Source organism: Nerophis lumbriciformis, linkage group LG25 (genome assembly GCF_033978685.3).
Source record: "Nerophis lumbriciformis linkage group LG25, RoL_Nlum_v2.1, whole genome shotgun sequence".
NCBI classification, from domain to species: Eukaryota; Metazoa; Chordata; class Actinopteri; order Syngnathiformes; family Syngnathidae; genus Nerophis; species Nerophis lumbriciformis.
The window spans coordinates 40,982,588-41,000,228 of NC_084572.2; the positions used below are offsets into that span (position 1 = coordinate 40,982,588).

Consider the following 17,641-nt stretch of genomic DNA (forward strand, 5'->3'; position numbering starts at 1 on the left):
AACAAAGACTTAGAAATTATTCATTGTTATTATTTTTTTTTTTTAAAAATGCACGGGACAAAATGAAATGCTCCCCGGGACGATGGCTTTTAACCATATATTTTCTTTTTCTTTTTATGTATTTATTCATTTTACATTTTATATTAAATGTCTTGGTTTTTCCTCCCTCTGAAAATCCTATGAAATGTTTAACAAGCCATCCTATAATAATAAAACAGCTATTAATGTAACAATACAATAAAACAAATATATTTAATGATGTTTTTTTCATTATTGTAACAATAGGCTTATGTATATTACTTTATATAGATTCTACAAGAAACACAAAACTTAAAAAATAAATGATTTACAATTGCACACACAAGGTTTTGTGCAGCTTCACTCATTGTAAAGGAAGATAATGTGCTTCGTACACCTGCAGGACCGCAAGCAAGGTCGCAGAGAAAATGCGGGCTGGAATTTGAGTGATGTGGGCATTTTCTATATGAACAAGTGGAATGGATTGGATACCGACGCACTAAAGGGGCTCTCTACCTTACGCTACGAAGTGGGGGGAAACTGAGTGAATAATAACAGGTTATATGATTATTTATTTAAACTCATATTTGGGCCACTTTATAATGAATATGTCGGCATTTATTTGTAAAAAAAAAACAAAAAAACACCAAATTATTAAGGGGGGCTTAAGAATATTTTAGGGGGGCTTGAGCCCCCCTAAAATAGGCCTAACAACGCCAATGAGTTAAAGTAGCAATGATTGTCACACACACTAGGTGTGGTGAAATATGTCCTCTGCATTTGACCCATCCCCTTGATCACCCCCTGGGATGTGAGGGGAGCAGTGGGCAGCAGCGGCGCCGCGCCCGGGAATAATTGTTGGTGATTTAACCCCCAATTCCAAGTCTTGATGCTGAGTGCCAAGCAGGGAAGAATGCTGGTATGAGCTTTTAAACATAACCCGTTAACTGCTGCCATCAACCTCACCGCACGTCACTGCGGTACTATACTAGTAGCGGTATACCGTTCAACCCTACTGCAGACTAAAAAACAGATTTATTTTGATGCAGGTGTTCGCTTTGGAAATGAAAGTTTACAGGATTATTCCATAATTCTCTCCTCAGAATTGAGTGATTTTTTTTCACTCTGCTTCATCTAAAAAAATGAATTTTTTACTAGCTACCACAATTTATATTCCCAATTTCTTTTGAGTGTTCCTTAAAGCCAGAGAGCTGCCGTTTTTAAATTACTAAAGTTTTGTGTTTTCTGTTGTTTTTTTTCCCCCGGCAAAATGAAACAACTGAATGAATGAACATCTTCCAAGTCTGCCGATACCATCATTTGTACACGGAAATGCTACCGTAAGAAAATCGATCCGATCTTAACGGATCCATTTAAGGAACAGATGTCATCTCCTAACCATGGTTACAGTTGCTTATGCACTATAGGTAGGTGCTGCGGCTCCGCCATCACCATAGTAACCCCATGCCCCAGCTTTGAATGTGTGTGTGTGTGTGTGTGTGTGTGTGTGCGTGTGATCTTGTATTTCCACCCTTCTTGAGACAACAAGGCGGTATAGCTCGGTTGGTAGAGTGGCCGGGCCAGCAACTTGAGGGTTCCAGGTTCAATCCCCGCTTCGGCCATCCTAGTCACTGCCGTTGTGTTTAAGCCAGTGCCACCCACAACTTAGATATTGGCTTTCACTATGTAAAGCGCTTGAGTCACTAGAGAAAAGCGCTATGTAAATATAATTCACTTCACTTCACTTCGTATGAGGAGGTGTGAACAAGTGATGACATAAATCATGGTCCCAATAACATTGCATCTAATAGACAATGTCTCATTTGTGGTGATATCCATCAAAATGAGGGTGGTCCCAAAAAGGAGGGATTTTTCAAATTGACTGTGTGGCGCTTTTAAAAGTGCTCCCCCTCTGGTCAACATATGAAATAACAAGTGTGTGTAAGAAATTGAAATGCGCCCCCTTTGGCCCAAATAAAAAAATAAAAAAAATAAAAAACATATTTTTAGAGACATACTTGAAGTAAATCATGAAGATTAAAAACACATTACAAACAAAAAAATAAACATAAAAAAAACCAACTAAAAGCAGTCTTTTTCTCACTATGTGTCGACTTTTTTCTTATAACATTGGGAACAATTTCTCATATTCTTTCTGTTTCTGTAACATTGCAATATTTTCTCGTAAAATTATTACTCTTTTATGTAAAATGATTACTTTCTGATGCATAATGGTGAAAAAAAATAAATTTTAAAACATATTTTTAGAGACATACTTGAAGTAAATCATGAAGATTAAAAACACATTACAAACAAAAAAATAAACATAAAAAAACCCAACTAAAAGCAGTCTTTTTCTCACAATGTGTCGACTTTTTTCTTATAACATTGGGAACAATTTCTCATATTATTTCTGTTTCTGTAACATTGCAATATTTTCTCGTAAAATTATTACTCTTATGTAAAATGATTACTTTCTGACGCATAATGGTGAAAAAAATAAATAAAAAAACATATTTTTAGAGACATACTTGAAGTAAATCATGAAGATTAAAAACACATTACAAACAAAAAAATAAACATAAAAAAACCAAACTAAAAGCAGTCTTTTTCTCACAATGTGTCGACTTTTTTCTTATAAAATTGGGAACAATTTCTCATATTATTTCTGTTTCTGTAACATTGCAATATTTTCTCGTAAAATGATTACTCTTTTATGTAAAATTATTACTTTCTGATGCCAAATGGTGACATTTGTCATTAAAAAAAATCTGACTTATCACAATATTGCCAATTTTTTTGTTGTTCTTGTAAAATAGTGAAATTTTTTGAGTAAAATTATGACTTTTGCCATCATTTTGCCAAGTAAAATTCTGATTATTATTACGTTGTGTCCTTGAGCAAGACACTTTAGCCACCTGCTCCCAGTGCCACCCACACTGGCTTAAATGTAACTTAGATATTGGCTTTCACTATGTAAAGCGCTTGAGTCACTAGAGAAAAGCGCTATGTAAATATAATTCACTTCACTTCACTTCGTATGAGGAGGTGTGAACAAGTGAAGACATACATCATGGTCCCAATAACATTGCATCTAACAGACAATGTCTCATTTGTGGTGATATCCATCAAAATGAGGGTGGTCCCAAAAAGGAGGGATTTTTCAAATTGACTGTGTGGCGCTTTTAAAAGTGCTCCCCCTCTGGTCAACATATGAAATAACAAGTGTGTGTAAGAAATTGAAATGCGCCCCCTTTGGCCCAAATAAAAAAATAAAAAAAATAAAAAACATATTTTTAGAGACATACTTGAAGTAAATCATGAAGATTAAAAACACATTACAAACAAACAAAAAAACATAAAAAAAAACAACTAAAAGCAGTCTTTTTCTCACTATGTGTCGACTTTTTTCTTATAACATTGGGAACAATTTCTCATATTCTTTCTGTTTCTGTAACATTGCAATATTTTCTCGTAAAATTATTACTCTTTTATGTAAAATGATTACTTTCTGATGCATAATGGTGAAAAAAAATAATTTTTAAACATATTTTTAGAGACATACTTGAAGTAAATCATGAAGATTAAAAACACATTACAAACAAAAAAATAAACATAAAAAAACCAAACTAAAAGCAGTCTTTTTCTCACAATGTGTCGACTTTTTTCTTATAACATTGGGAACAATTTCTCATATTCTTTCTGTTTCTGTAACATTGCAATATTTTCTCGTAAAATGATTACTCTTTTATGTAAAATGATTACTTTCTGACGCATAATGGTGACATTTGTCATAAAAAAAAAATCTGACTTATCACAATATTGACAATTTTTTTGTTGTTCTTGTAAAATAGTGACATTTTTTGAGTAAAATTATGACTTTTGCCATCATTTTGCCGAGTAAAATTCTGATTATTATTACGTTGTGTCCTTGAGCAAGACACTTTACCCACCTGCTCCCAGTGCCACCCACACTGGCTTAAATGTAACTTAGATATTGGCTTTCACTATGTAAAGCGCTTGAGTCACTAGAGAAAAGCGCTATGTAAATATAATTCACTTCACTTCACTTCGTATGAGGAGGTGTGAACAAGTGATGACATAAATCATGGTCCCAATAACATCGCATCTAATAGACAATGTCTCATTTGTGGTGATATCCATCAAAATGAGGGTGGTCCCAAAAAGGAGGGATTTTTCAAATTGACTGTGTGTCGCTTTTAAAAGTGCTCCCCCTCTGGTCAACATATGAAATAACAAGTGTGTGTAAGAAATTGAAATGCGCCCCCTTTGGCCCAAATAAATAAAATTAAAAATTAAAAAACATATTTTTAGAGACATACTTGAAGTAAATCATGAAGATTAAAAACACATTACAAACAAAAAAATAAACATAAAAAAAACAAAAACTAAAAGCAGTCTTTTTCTCACAATGTGTCGACTTTTTTCTTATAAAATTGGGAACAATTTCTCATATTTTTTCTGTTTCTGTAACATTGCAATATTTTCTCGTAAAATTATTACTCTTTTATGTAAAATGATTACTTTCTGATGCCAAATGGTGACATTTGTCATAAAAAAAATCTGACTTATCACAATATTGCCAATTTTTTGTTATTCTTGTAAAATAGTGAATTTTTTTTAGTTAAATGATGACTTTTGCCATCATTTGCCAAGTAAAATTCTGATTATTATTATAATACTGCCAACATTCTATGTTTTCTTATAAAATTGTGACTTTTTTTTGTCGAGTAAAATGACGACTCTTTTCCTACAATTGGCAAAAGCTTTTCTTGTAAAATTGCGACTGTTATTGAGTAAAATTCCAACTTTTATCATAACACTGCACAAATGTTCAGTTTTTCTTGCAAACTTTTGTCTTTCGTTGAGTAAAATTTTGACTTATTATAACACTGCCAAAATTCTAAGTTTTTCTTGTGAAATTGTTACCTTTTTTTGTGAAATTCCAACTCATTTTTCACAACAAGCTTTTTTATATTTACATAGTATGTATTTATTATTAATGTTGTAAATACACTTCTTTATATATCTAGAAAGGGTGGTCCTAAAGAGGTAGGCATTTTTCTCAGGTCTCAAGAAGGTAACAAATATCTGTGTGTGTGTGTGGGGGGGTGTGTGTGTGTGTGTGTGTGTGTGTGTGTGTGTGTGTGTGTGTGTCAACTTGTAAAAGTGTGCATGCACTTGGGGTGTGAGAAGGTGCACCTATGGTTTCCAGCTCTTTATGCTGGCAAATGTACCGCCTGATCCAACAGTACAGGGTAACAAAAAAAAAACCAGAACCCGTAAAAATGTTGATCGAATCCTACAAAAGGTCTAACAAATGTTTGCTAACCCTAAACTTCAGTCTGTGTAGGGTCACTCCCAAACGTTTCAGATATCTAGTTCTCTTGGCAATAAAGTCAAGTTCCTTCCAAATCACGTTCACACTTGCAAATTGTCAATTACCGTATTTTCTGGACCGTATGGCGCACCGGATTATTATCATATTATGATTTATTTCTAAATGTAAAAGACTTCCTTGTGGTCTACATCAACCTTTTTTGAGCCATGGCACACTTTTTTGCGTTGAAAAAATGCGGAGGCACACCACCAGCAGAAATCATTAAAAAACAAAACTCAGTTGACAGTAAAAAGTCGTTGGATATGACTTTAAAGCATAACCAAGCATGCATCACTATAGCTCTTGTCTCAAAGTAGGTGTACTGTCACCACCTGGCACATCACACCCTGACTTATTTGGACTTTATTGCTGTTTTCCTGTGTGTAGTGTTTTACTTCTTGTCTTGCGCTTCTATTTTGGTGGCTTTTTCTCTTTTTTTTGGTATTTTCCTGTAGCAGTTTCATGCCTTCCTTTGAGCGATATTTCCCGCATCTACTTTGTTTTAGCAATCAAGAATATTTCACTTTTTTATCCTTCTTTGTGGGGACATTGTTGATTGTCATGTCATGTTTGGATGGTACACTGTCTTTGCTCCACAGTAAGTCTTTGCTGTCGTCCAGCATTCTGTTTTTAATTTGTAGCCCGTTCAGTTTTAGTTTTGTTCTGCATAGCCTTCCCTAAGCTTCAATGCCTTTTCTTAGGGGCACTCACCTTTTGTTTATTTTTGGTTTATAGGGGAACATTATCACCAGACCTATGTAAGCGTCAATATATACCTTGATGTTGCAGAAAAAAGACCATATATTTTTTTAACCGATTTCCGAACTCTAAATGGGTGAATTTTGGCGAATTAAACGCCTTTCTATTATTCGCTCTCGGAGCGATGACGTCACAACGTGACGCACATCGGGAAGCAATCCGCCATTTTCTCACTTTCGTCGGTGTGTTGTCGGAGGGTGTAACAACACGAACAGGGACGGATTCAAGTTGCACCAGTGGCCCAAAGATGCCAAAGTGGCAAGAAATTGGACGAAATTTGTTCAAAATTCGAGGGTGTGGGGAAAGCCGACGAAATGGTCAGTCGTTTGTTCCGCACACGTTACCGACGAAAGCCATGCTACGAGAGAGATGGCAAGAATGTGTGGATATCCTGCGACACTCAAAGCAGATGCATTTCCAACGATAAAGTCAAAGAAATCTGCCGCCAGACCCCCATTGAATCTGCCGGAGTTTGTGAGCAATTCAGGGACAAAGGACCTCGCTAGCACGGCAAGCAATGGCGGCAGTTTGTTCTCGCAGACGAGCGAGCTAAACCCCCTATCGACCCTAGCTTCCCTGGCCTGCTGACATCAACTCCAAAACTGGACGGATCAGCTTTCAGGAAAAGACAGCGGATGAGGGTATGTCTACAGAATATATTAATTGATGAAAATTGGGCTGTCTGCATTCTCAAAGTGCATGTTGTTGCCAAATGTATTTCATATGCTGTAAACCTAGTTCATAGTTGTTAGTTTCCTTTAATGCCAAACAAACACATACCAATCGTTGGCTAGAAGGCGATCGCCGAATTCGTCGTTTTCGTGGGTTTCGCTTGCATACGGTTCAAACCGATATGGCTCAATAGCTTCAGTTTCTTCTTCAATTTGGTTTTGGCTACCTGCCTCCACACTACAACCATCCGTTTCAATACATGCGTAATCTGTTGAATCGCTTAAGCCGCTGAAATCCGAGTCTGAATCCGAGCTAATGTCGCTATAGCTTGCTGTTCTATCCGCCATGTTTGTTTGTGTTGGCTTCACTATGTGACGTCACAGGAAAATGGACGGGTGTTTATAACGATGGTTAAAATCAGGCACTTTGAAGCTTTTTTTAGGGATATTGCGTGATGGGTAAAATTTTGAAAAAAACTTCGAAAAATAAAATAAGCCACTGGGAACTGATTTTTAATGGTTTTAACCCTTCTGAAATTTTAATAATGTTCCCCTTTAAGCATTAGACACCTTTTTTACCTGCACACCTTTTTTACCTGGACACAGCCTCCCGCTGGTTCCCACATCTACAAAGCAATTAGCTACCTGCTGCCACCTACTGATATGGAAGAGTATTACACGGTTACTCTGCCGAGCTCTAGACAGCACCGACACTCAACAACAACACATTATTTGCAGACTATAATTACTGCTTTGCAAAAATATTTTTTTAACCCAAATAGGTGAAATAACATCATCTCCCACGGCACATCAGACTGTATCTCACGGCACACTAGTGTGGCACAGTGGTTGAAAAATACTGGTCTACATAACATGTAATGGTGGTTCTTTGGTCAAAATGTTGCATAGATGATGTTTTACACATCATCTTCAAGTCTCTTTCTAACAGCATAGGAGTATTATTATGCTGTGTGTATAAGGTAAGACATATTATCTGGTGTTTTGTTTCACAATATTATGCAAAAGCAACTTGTCTTACCTTCTGGTACCTGCAGATCTGTATTTGAGATCTGCATAAATCATGAAAATTTGCGCGCGTCCACCTTTGTAGTCCGTGCCGACACCGCAGTGGATAACTTTCTTTTTCTCTGTCTTCTTGTTATGTGACATTCATCCTCCACTGTTGCCATTTCTAATATAAAGTAGTGTTAAGTTCTTATTAGGGCCCGCATGGCCCATTGCATAAGGACTCCCACAGGGAGTCCTTATGCAATGGGACATAAGGACCTATTGAATTTGTAAGGTTTTATTATTCTTTATTATTATTCTTCCGCCGCCTCTATGAGCACTAATTTGACCCACTTAACATGCTTCAAAACTCACCATATTTGCCCCACACATCAGGACCTGCGAAAATTGTCTTTTAATAAAAAAAAACCGAACCGCAAAAATCAAAATTGCGCTCTAGCGCCCCCGAGGAAAAAAAAAAACTAGACTGCCTGTAACTCCCACTAGGAAGGTCGGAAAAACATGAAACAAAATCCTCTATGTAGGTCTGACTTAGACCTAGTTCTCATAATTGTACATCCTCGGGCTAAAATCAACAGGAAGTTGGCAATTCCCCCTTCAAGACAAAAAAGTACTAAAAACAGTCACTTTTGCCTCTTTGAGCTGTAATTTGACCCCCTTAACATGCTTCAAAACTCACCGAACTGAACACACACATCAGGACTGGCAAAAATTGCGATCTAATAAAAAAACCTAACCCCAAATCTCAAAATTGTGCTCTAGCGCAATTTTTTTATGAAACGCACAAAAAACTGCTCCTCGGATGAAAAAACTGACAAAACTGCCTGTAACTCCCACTGGGAAGGTCGGAGAGACATGAAACAAAAACCTCTATGTAGGTCTCACTTAGACCTACATTTCATAAATTGACAACCCCCAGCAAAAATCAACAGGAAGTTTGCTATTCCCCCTTCAAAACAATTTTTTTTGTAAAAACCGGTCACCTTCCTTCAAAAACGAACTCCTCTGAGCGCGTTTGTCGTTTCGCCTTCAAACTAACACAGGAGATTGAACCCTTGTGATTACAATGACAGAAGCGCTTTTTTTCTAACTGCTCCGGTTTTGATTTTATGACCCTTCAAAGACCCGCTGCGCTGATGCTGCTGCGCTGCTGTTTTTTTAAGATGGCTGCTAAAAAGCAGGAAGCACCAACGTGCCCACACAATGCAGACAAGGTAGGTACACTAGACAAAAGTCTTGGGACACTTCAGACTAAAAGTAGACAAAAGTATTGGGACACTTATGACTATCACTGGACAAAAGTATTGGGACATTTAGGACTAGCACCTGCCAAATATGCGGGCCCGACCAATGCTGCTTGCAGCTTTAATTTATACTATATCTGTCAGTAAACTCACTATGAAAGCACTAAAACATACCGGTGTAGTGACTTTACATTATTCACCCAAAGGAACTTTAGTTATTAGAGAGTTACGGTCACGGGACACATTTCGGGCGTTGTTGTTGCACTAGTGAGCCACGGACGAGGAGATTCTGCTCCGTTATTGATTGAAGTAAAGTGTGAATGTCATTAAAACAGTTAGCGCCATCTTTTGACAATTCTTCCACTCCCGTCCTTGCACGCTACACCGCTACAACAAAGATGACGCTGTCAAAGTGGAGGCACGTAAATAAAACGGCGCATCCTGAAGAGACCGTCAGAAAGTGACTTGAAGATGATGTGTAAAACATCATCTATGCAACATTTTGAGCAAAGAACCACCATTACATGTTATGTAGACCACAAGGAAGTCTTTTACTTTTAGAAAATAATCATAATAATAATAAGACTCCTTTAATGCTCCTTATAATCTGGTGCGCTTTTTGTATGAAAATAGACCTGATTAGACCCGCTCATCGGCAGTGCGCCTTGTAATCCGGAAAATACGGTAAACTAGAAATGGATTATTTCCCCCACCTCTAGTATGGTGAGCTCATTTTGGAATGAAATGAGATTATTTTAGATTGAGAAGAAGTGGTACTGACCAGGTTCTCGCCCCACTCGGTCAGGCTGTAGTCCACAGTGATCTCCTCCCCCTTGGTGATGTCCCGGATGGCGATGACCACCAGTCGCACCTGGCTGCCGCAGTGAACCTCTCTGATGCGACAGTTGGGGGAAGGTGGGAAGGAGCTGCTGGCCGGGGCGGTAGCCGAAGCTACCGGGGCCGCCGGTGCGGTAAACGCCGCGGTCACGGAAGGGGCCCCTTGGGCTGAGGTGGCCGGGTTGGTGGCCGGGGCAGGGACCGGTGTCGGGGTTCGAGCCGAGGAGGTTGCCGGGGTGGAAGCTGAGCTGGAGCTGGTGGCTTTGGATGTGCTGGGGAATTTGTCCTGGCCCTTCTCAGGTGGGGTGCTTTGGGACAAAAGGGGGCGTCAACATCAGGAGTTCAGAATTGCTCACAACTGATCAAGATGAATACCATTAAAAGTATTAAAAAAATGTTTAACTGAAGAAAAAAATGCTTTACTCACAAATAATTTTTCTAATCGAAAAAATAGTTTTTTTTAACCTAGGAATATTTTTTTTAATTAAAGAAAAATCTTATTTACTTGCGAATCATTTTTTTACTGGCAGAAAATAGTTTTTTTTTTAATTGAAAAAATTGTTGTTATATTTGCAAAAAAACATTTTTAATTGGAAAAAAAATGCTTTTATACTTGTGGGAAAAAATGTAATTGAAAAAAATAGTTTTTTACTTGGGAAAAAAGTTTTTTAATTTGACAAAAACTTTTTTTTTTTACTTGCGAAACATTTTTTTGAATTGAAAATTTACTTTTTGAATTACAAATATTTTTTTTAATTAAAGAAAAATGTTTTTAATTTGCGAATCATTTTTTTAATTGAAGAAAATTGTTTTTATACTTGCAAATGTTTTTTTATTGAAAAAAAAAAAAAAAAAAATTTAATTGGAAAAAATTGCTTTTATACCTGCAAAAAAATGTAATTAAAAAAAAGTTTACTAGCGAATTTTTTTTAAATTCAATAAAAACATTTTTTCTTACTAGCGAATCATTGTTTTTATTGAATAATAAAAAAAATGTTTACTAGCGAATCATTGTTTTTATTGAAAATGTATTTTTTCAATTACAAATTATTTTTTTAATTAAAGAAAAATGTTTTTAACTTGCGAATCATTTTTCTAATTGAAGAAATGTGTTTTTTATACATTTTTTAGTTGAATAACTTTTTTTTTATACTTGCGAATAAATTTTTCAACTGAAGGAAAAAATACGTTTCCTTACGAATTATTTTTTAAATTGAAAACAAGTTGGTTTTTTTACCTCGAAATAATTTGTTTAATTAAAGAAAAATGTTATTTATTTGCAAATAATTTTTTTACTGGCAGAAAATAGTTTTTATACTTGCGAATGTTTTTTTTTTAATTGAAAAAATTGTTGTTATATTTGCAAAAAACATTTTTAATTGGGAAAAAAATGCTTTTATACTTGTGGGAAAAAATGTAATTGAAAAAAATATTTTTTTACTTGGGAAAAATGTTTTTTAATTTGATAAAAACATTTTTTTTTACTTGCGAAATATTTTTTTGAATTGAAAATTTACTTTTTGAATTACAAATATTTTTTTTAATTAAAGAAAAATGTTTTTAATTTGCGAATCATTTTTTTAATTGAAGAAAATTGTTTTTATACTTGCGAAACATTTTTTAGTTGAATAACTTTTTTTTATTACTTGCAAATAATTTTTTTAACTTAAGAAAAAAAGGTTTTTTCTTGTTTTTTTTATTGAAAAAATAATTGTAACACTTGCAAAAAAAAAATTTAATTGGAAAAAATTGCTTTTATACCTGCAAAAAAATGTAATTAAAAAAGTTTACTAGCAAATTTTTTTTAATTCAATAAAAACATTTTTTCTTACTAGCGAATCATTGTTTTTATTGAAAATATATTTTTTCAATTACAAATTATTTTGTAATTAAAGAAAAATGTTTTAACTTGCAAATCATTGTTCTAATTGAAGTAATTTGTTTTTATACTTGCGAATAATTTTTTAGTTGAATAACTTTTTTTTTTATTTGCAAATAATTTTTTTAACTTAAGAAAAAAAGTTTTTTTCTTACAAATTATTTTTTTAATGGAAAAAAAGTTTTTTTTACCTTGGAATCTTTTTTTAATTAAAGAAAAATGTTATTTACTTGCGAATCATTTTTTTACTGGCAGAAAATAGTTGTTATACTTGCGAATGTTTTTTTTTTAATTGAAAAAAATGTTGTTATATTTGCAAAAAACATTTTTAATTGGGAAAAAAATGATTTTATACTTGTGGGAAAAAACGTAATTGAAAAAAATAGTTTTTTACTTGGGAAAAATGTTTTTTAATTTGATAAAAACATTTTTTTTACTTGCGAAACATTTTTTTGAATTGAAAATTTACTTTTTGAATTACAAATATTTTTTTTAATTAAAGAAAAATGTTTTCAATTTGTGAATCATTTTTTTAATTGAAGAAAATTGTTTTTATACTTGCAAATGTTTTTTTATTGAAAAAATAAATAAAAAAAATGTAATTGGAAAAAATTGCTTTTATACTTGCAAAAAAATGTAATTTAAAAAAAAGTTTTCTAGCAATTTTTTTTTTTTATTCAATAAAAACATTTTTTCTTACTAGCGAATCATTGTTTTTATTGAAAATATATTTTTTCAATTACAAATTATTTTTTAATTAAAGAAAAATGTTTTAACTTGCGAATCATTGTTCTAATTGAAGAAATTTGTTTTTATACTTGCGAATAATTTTTTCGTTGAATAACTTTTTTTTTATATTTGCAAATAATTTTTTTAACTTAAGAAAAAAAGGTATTTTCTTACAAATTATTTTTTTAATGGAAAAAAAGTTTTTTTTACCTTGGAATTTTTTTTTTAATTAAAGAAAAATGTTATTTACTTGCGAATACATTTTTTACTTGCAGAAAATAGTTTTTATACTTGCAAATTGTTTTTTAATTGAAGAAATGCGGGGTTATTTTTACTTGCGATTTATTTTTTTACCTGCAGAAAATGTTTACTTGAATATTGTTTATTTGCAAATCATTTGTGTTTTGTGTTTGTGGAATTTTGGCAGCAATTTCACTCCATACGTACATTGGGCACACACTGCTTTGTGTCTGTAGCTTTAATGCTAATGAGCAGTGCATTGCGCAACAATACACCCCATATGTATCTTGTTAGGTTATTGCAACTTGGCTCACCAGTTGCCGGGAGAGGGTTGGGTGACGCAGTGAGGCCCGTCCGGTGTGGCACGCTTACTCTCTGCTGCTTCCTTGCGATCACCTGAGAAGAAGAGCAGCAGTCCTTACAAAATGATTACAAGTACGCACACGCAATCACACATGTATGCGCGCACGCACACACGGGTCATGCCCCTCCTTTTCTTCTAGATCACATGCACAGCTGCACATATGAACACAAACACACACACACACACACACACACTCACGCACACACACAGAAGTAGGTCACACTCAATTGCACAAGCTCCGCCTCCATAACAATTCCACTGACAGATGCACACACACACATGCACGCACGCACACACACACACACACACACGGGTTGATGACAAGAGGAATATGGCATGTGAAGTATAACACACACCTCTGCAGAATGTGAGCTCAGGGTTGTTCTCCTCCTCAGCTGCCGTTACAAAGACTTTTACCGGCGTTCCTTTCCGTTTCCTTCCACAGCCACGTCTGGAGACAAAACACACACACACACACACACGCAATTATTATTTAATCAATGGGCTTACTGACCAAACTTCACATCAATCAGGTCAGATATTGATCAATAAGATGATGACCCCAACTTGCGATTGTTTTTTTATTGAAAAAAATAATTGTAATACTTGCAAAAAAAAATTAATTGGGAAAAAATGCTTTTATACTTGCAAAAACATTTTTTTTTACTTGCGAATATTTTTTTTTTATTGAATAATTAAAAAAAATCTTACTAGCGAATCATTGTTTTTATTGAAAATGTATTTTTTCAATTACAAATTATTTTTTTAATTAAAGAAAAATGTTTTTAACTTGCGAATCATTTTTCTAATTGAAGAAAATTGTTTTTTAAACTTGCGATTGTTTTTTTTATTGAAAAAAATAATTGTAATACTTGCAAAAAAAAAATAATTGGAAAAAAATGCTTTTATACTTACAAAAACATTTTTATAAACATTTTTTTTACTTGCGAATATTTTTTTATTATTGAATAATAAAAAAAATTCTTACTAGCGAATCATTGTTTTTATTGAAAATTTATTTTTTCAATTACAAATAATTTTTTTAATTAAAGAAAAATGTTTTTAACTTGCGAATCATTTTTCTAATTGAAGAAAATTGTTTTTTAAACTTGCGATTGTTTTTTTATTGAAAAAAATATTTTTAATACTTGCACACAAAAAATAATTGGAAAAAAATGCTTTTATACTTGCAAAAACATTTTTATAAACATTTTTTTTACTTGCAAATATTTTTTTTTTATTGAATAATAAAAACAATTCTTACTAGCGAATCATTGTTTTTATTGAAAATGTATTTTTTCAATTACAAATTATTTTTTTAATTAAAGAAAAATGTTTTTAACTTGCGAATCATTTTTCTAATTGAAGAAAATTGTTTTTTAAACTTGCGATTGTTTTTTTATTGAAAAAAATATTTGTAATACTTGCACACAAAAAATAATTGGAAAAAAATGCTTTTATACTTGCAAAAACATTTTTATAAACATTTTTTTTACTTGCGAATATTTTTTCTTTATTGAATAATTAAAAAAATTGTTACTAGCGAATCATTGTTTTTATTGAAATTTTTTTTTTTCAATTACAAATTATTTTTTTAATTAAAGAAAAATGTTTTTAACTTGCGAATCATTTTTCTAATTGAAGAAATTTGTTTTTTATACATTTTTTAGTTGAATAACTTTTTTTTACTTGTGAATAGATTTTTCAACTGAAGAAAAAAATACGTTTCCTTACGAATTATTTTTTAAATTGAAAACAAGTTGTTTTTTTTACCTCAGAATAATTTTTTTAATTAAAGAAAAATGTTATTTATTTGCAAATAATTGTGCTTTATTTACAAAGCAGATCTCCACTTAAAACAGCACGGCCATTTTCTTTGTGTTATTTTGTGGTCATTTGTCAATAAATAGAGGCATAATGCCTGTATTGAACAGTTATTACAATGAAAATACTGGGAGTTAAAGCAAATATTACTTAGTTTTTCGTACCATAAGGCGCACCAGATTATAAAGTGCAACGTCGATGAGGTCTATTTTCACACTAAATGATTAGGCGCATTAAAGGGGTCATATTAAGATGTATTGCGAATCATTTTTTTAAATTGACAATGTATTTTTTCAATTACAAATATTTGTTTTAATTAAAGAAAAAAGTTTTTAACTTGCGAATCATTTTTCGAACAGAAGAAAATTGTTTTTTAAACTTGCGATTTTTTTTTATTGAAAAAAATAATAGTAATACTTGCAAAAAAAAATTAATTGGGAAAAAATGCTTTTATACTTGCAAAAACATTTTTTTTTACTTGCGAATATTTTTTTTTTTATTGAATAATTAAAAAAAATCTTACTAGCGAATCATTGTTTTTATTGAAAATGTATTTTTTCAATTACAAATTATTTTTTTAATTAAAGAAAAATGTTTTTAACTTGCGAATCATTTTTCTAATTGAAGAAAATTGTTTTTTAAACTTGCGATTGTTTTTTTTATTGAAAAAAATAATTGTAATACTTGCAAAAAAAAATAATTGGAAAAAAATGCTTTTATACTTACAAAAACATTTTTATAAAAAATTTTTTTACTTGCGAATATTTTTTTATTATTGAATAATAAAAAAAATTCTTACTAGCGAATCATTGTTTTTATTGAAAATTTATTTTTTCAATTACAAATTATTTTTTTAATTAAAGAAAAATGTTTTTAACTTGCGAATCATTTTTCTAATTGAAGACAATTGCTTTTTAAACTTGCGATTGTTTTTTTATTGAAAAAAATAATTGTAATACTTGCACAAAAAAAAATAATTGGAAAAAAATGCTTTTATACTTGCAAAAACATTTTTATAAACATTTTTTTTACTCGCGAATATTTTTTTTTTATTGAATAATTAAAAAGAATTCTTACTAGCGAATCATTGTTTTTATTGAAAATTTATTTTTTCAATTACAAATTATTTTTTTATTTAAAGAAAAATGTTTTTAACTTGCGAATCATTTTTCTAATTGAAGAAATTAGTTTTTTATACATTTTTTAGTTTAATAACTTTTTTTTTACTTGCGAATAATTTTTTAAACTGAAGAAAAAAATACGTTTCCTTACGAATTATTTTTTAAATTGAAAACAAGTTGGGTTTTTTTACCTCGGAATAATTTTTTTAATTAAAGAAAAATGTTATTTATTTGCAAATAATTGTGCTTTATTTACAAAGCAGATCTCCACCACCAAAACCCCTGCGATGAGGTGGCGACTTGTCCAGGGTGTACCCCGCCTTCCGCCCGATTGTAGCTGAGATAGGCTCCAGCGCCCCCCGCGACCCCAAAGGGAATAAGCGGTAGAAAATGGATGGATGGATGGATCTCCACCAAAACAGCACGGCCATTTTCTTTGTGCTATTCTGTGGTCATTTGTCAATAAATAGAGGCATAATGCCTGTATTGAACAGTTATTACAATGAAAATACTGGGAGTTAAAGCAAATATTACTAAGTTTTTCGTAACATAAGGCGCACCAGATTATAAGGTGCAACGTCGATGAGGTCTATTTTCACACTAAATGATTAGGCGCATTAAAGGGGTCATATTAAGATGTATTGTGAATCATTTTTTTAAATTGACAATGTATTTTTTCAATTACAAATATTTGTTTTAATTAAAGAAAAATGTTTTTAACTTGCGAATCATTTTTCGAACAGAAGAAAATTGTTTTTTAAACCTGCGATTGTTTTTTTATTGAAAAAAATAATTGTAATACTTGCACACAAAAAAAAATTGGAAAAAAATGCTTTTATACTTGCAAAAACATTTTTATAAACATTTTTTTTTACTTGCGAATATTTTTTTGTATTGAATAATAAAAAAAATTCTTACTAGCGAATCATTGTTTTTATTGAAAATTTATTTTTTCAATTACAAATTATTTTTTTAATTAAAGAAAAATGTTTTTAACTTGCGAATCATTTTTCTAATTGAAGACAATTGCTTTTTAAACTTGCGATTGTTTTTTTATTGAAAAAAATAATTGTAATACTTGCACACAAAAAAATAATTGGAAAAAAATGCTTTTATACTTGCAAAAACATTTTTATAAACATTTTTTTTACTCGCGAATATTTTTTTTTTATTGAATAATAAAAGAAAATTCTTACTAGCGAATCATTGTTTTTATTGAAAATTTATTTTTTCAATTACAAATTATTTTTTTATTTAAAGAAAAATGTTTTTAACTTGCGAATCATTTTTCTAATTGAAGAAATTAGTTTTTTATACATTTTTTAGTTTAATAACTTTTTTTTTACTTGCGAATAATTTTTTAAACTGAAGAAAGAAATACGTTTCCTTACGAATTATTTTTTAAATTGAAAACAAGTTGTTTTTTTTACCTCGGAATAATTTTTTTAATTAAAGAAAAATGTTATTTATTTGCAAATAATTGTGCTTTATTTACAAAGCAGATCTCCACTTAAACAGCACGGAC

General features: G+C 31.8%; 1 protein-coding gene across 1 annotated transcript in view; it reads right to left on the reverse strand.

The window, feature by feature from the left end:
- The window catches only part of LOC133621947 (uncharacterized), a 55,020-nt gene that overhangs the window by 24,785 nt on the left and 12,594 nt on the right, over window positions 1-17,641 (reverse strand). The window contains exons 2-4 of the mRNA XM_061984423.2: window positions 13,528-13,622; window positions 13,122-13,203; window positions 9,904-10,267 (exon numbers count right to left, since the gene is read on the reverse strand). Coding sequence (XP_061840407.1) covers window positions 9,904-10,267; window positions 13,122-13,203; window positions 13,528-13,622 — 541 coding nt within the window. The remainder of the gene's footprint in view (window positions 1-9,903; window positions 10,268-13,121; window positions 13,204-13,527; window positions 13,623-17,641) is intronic.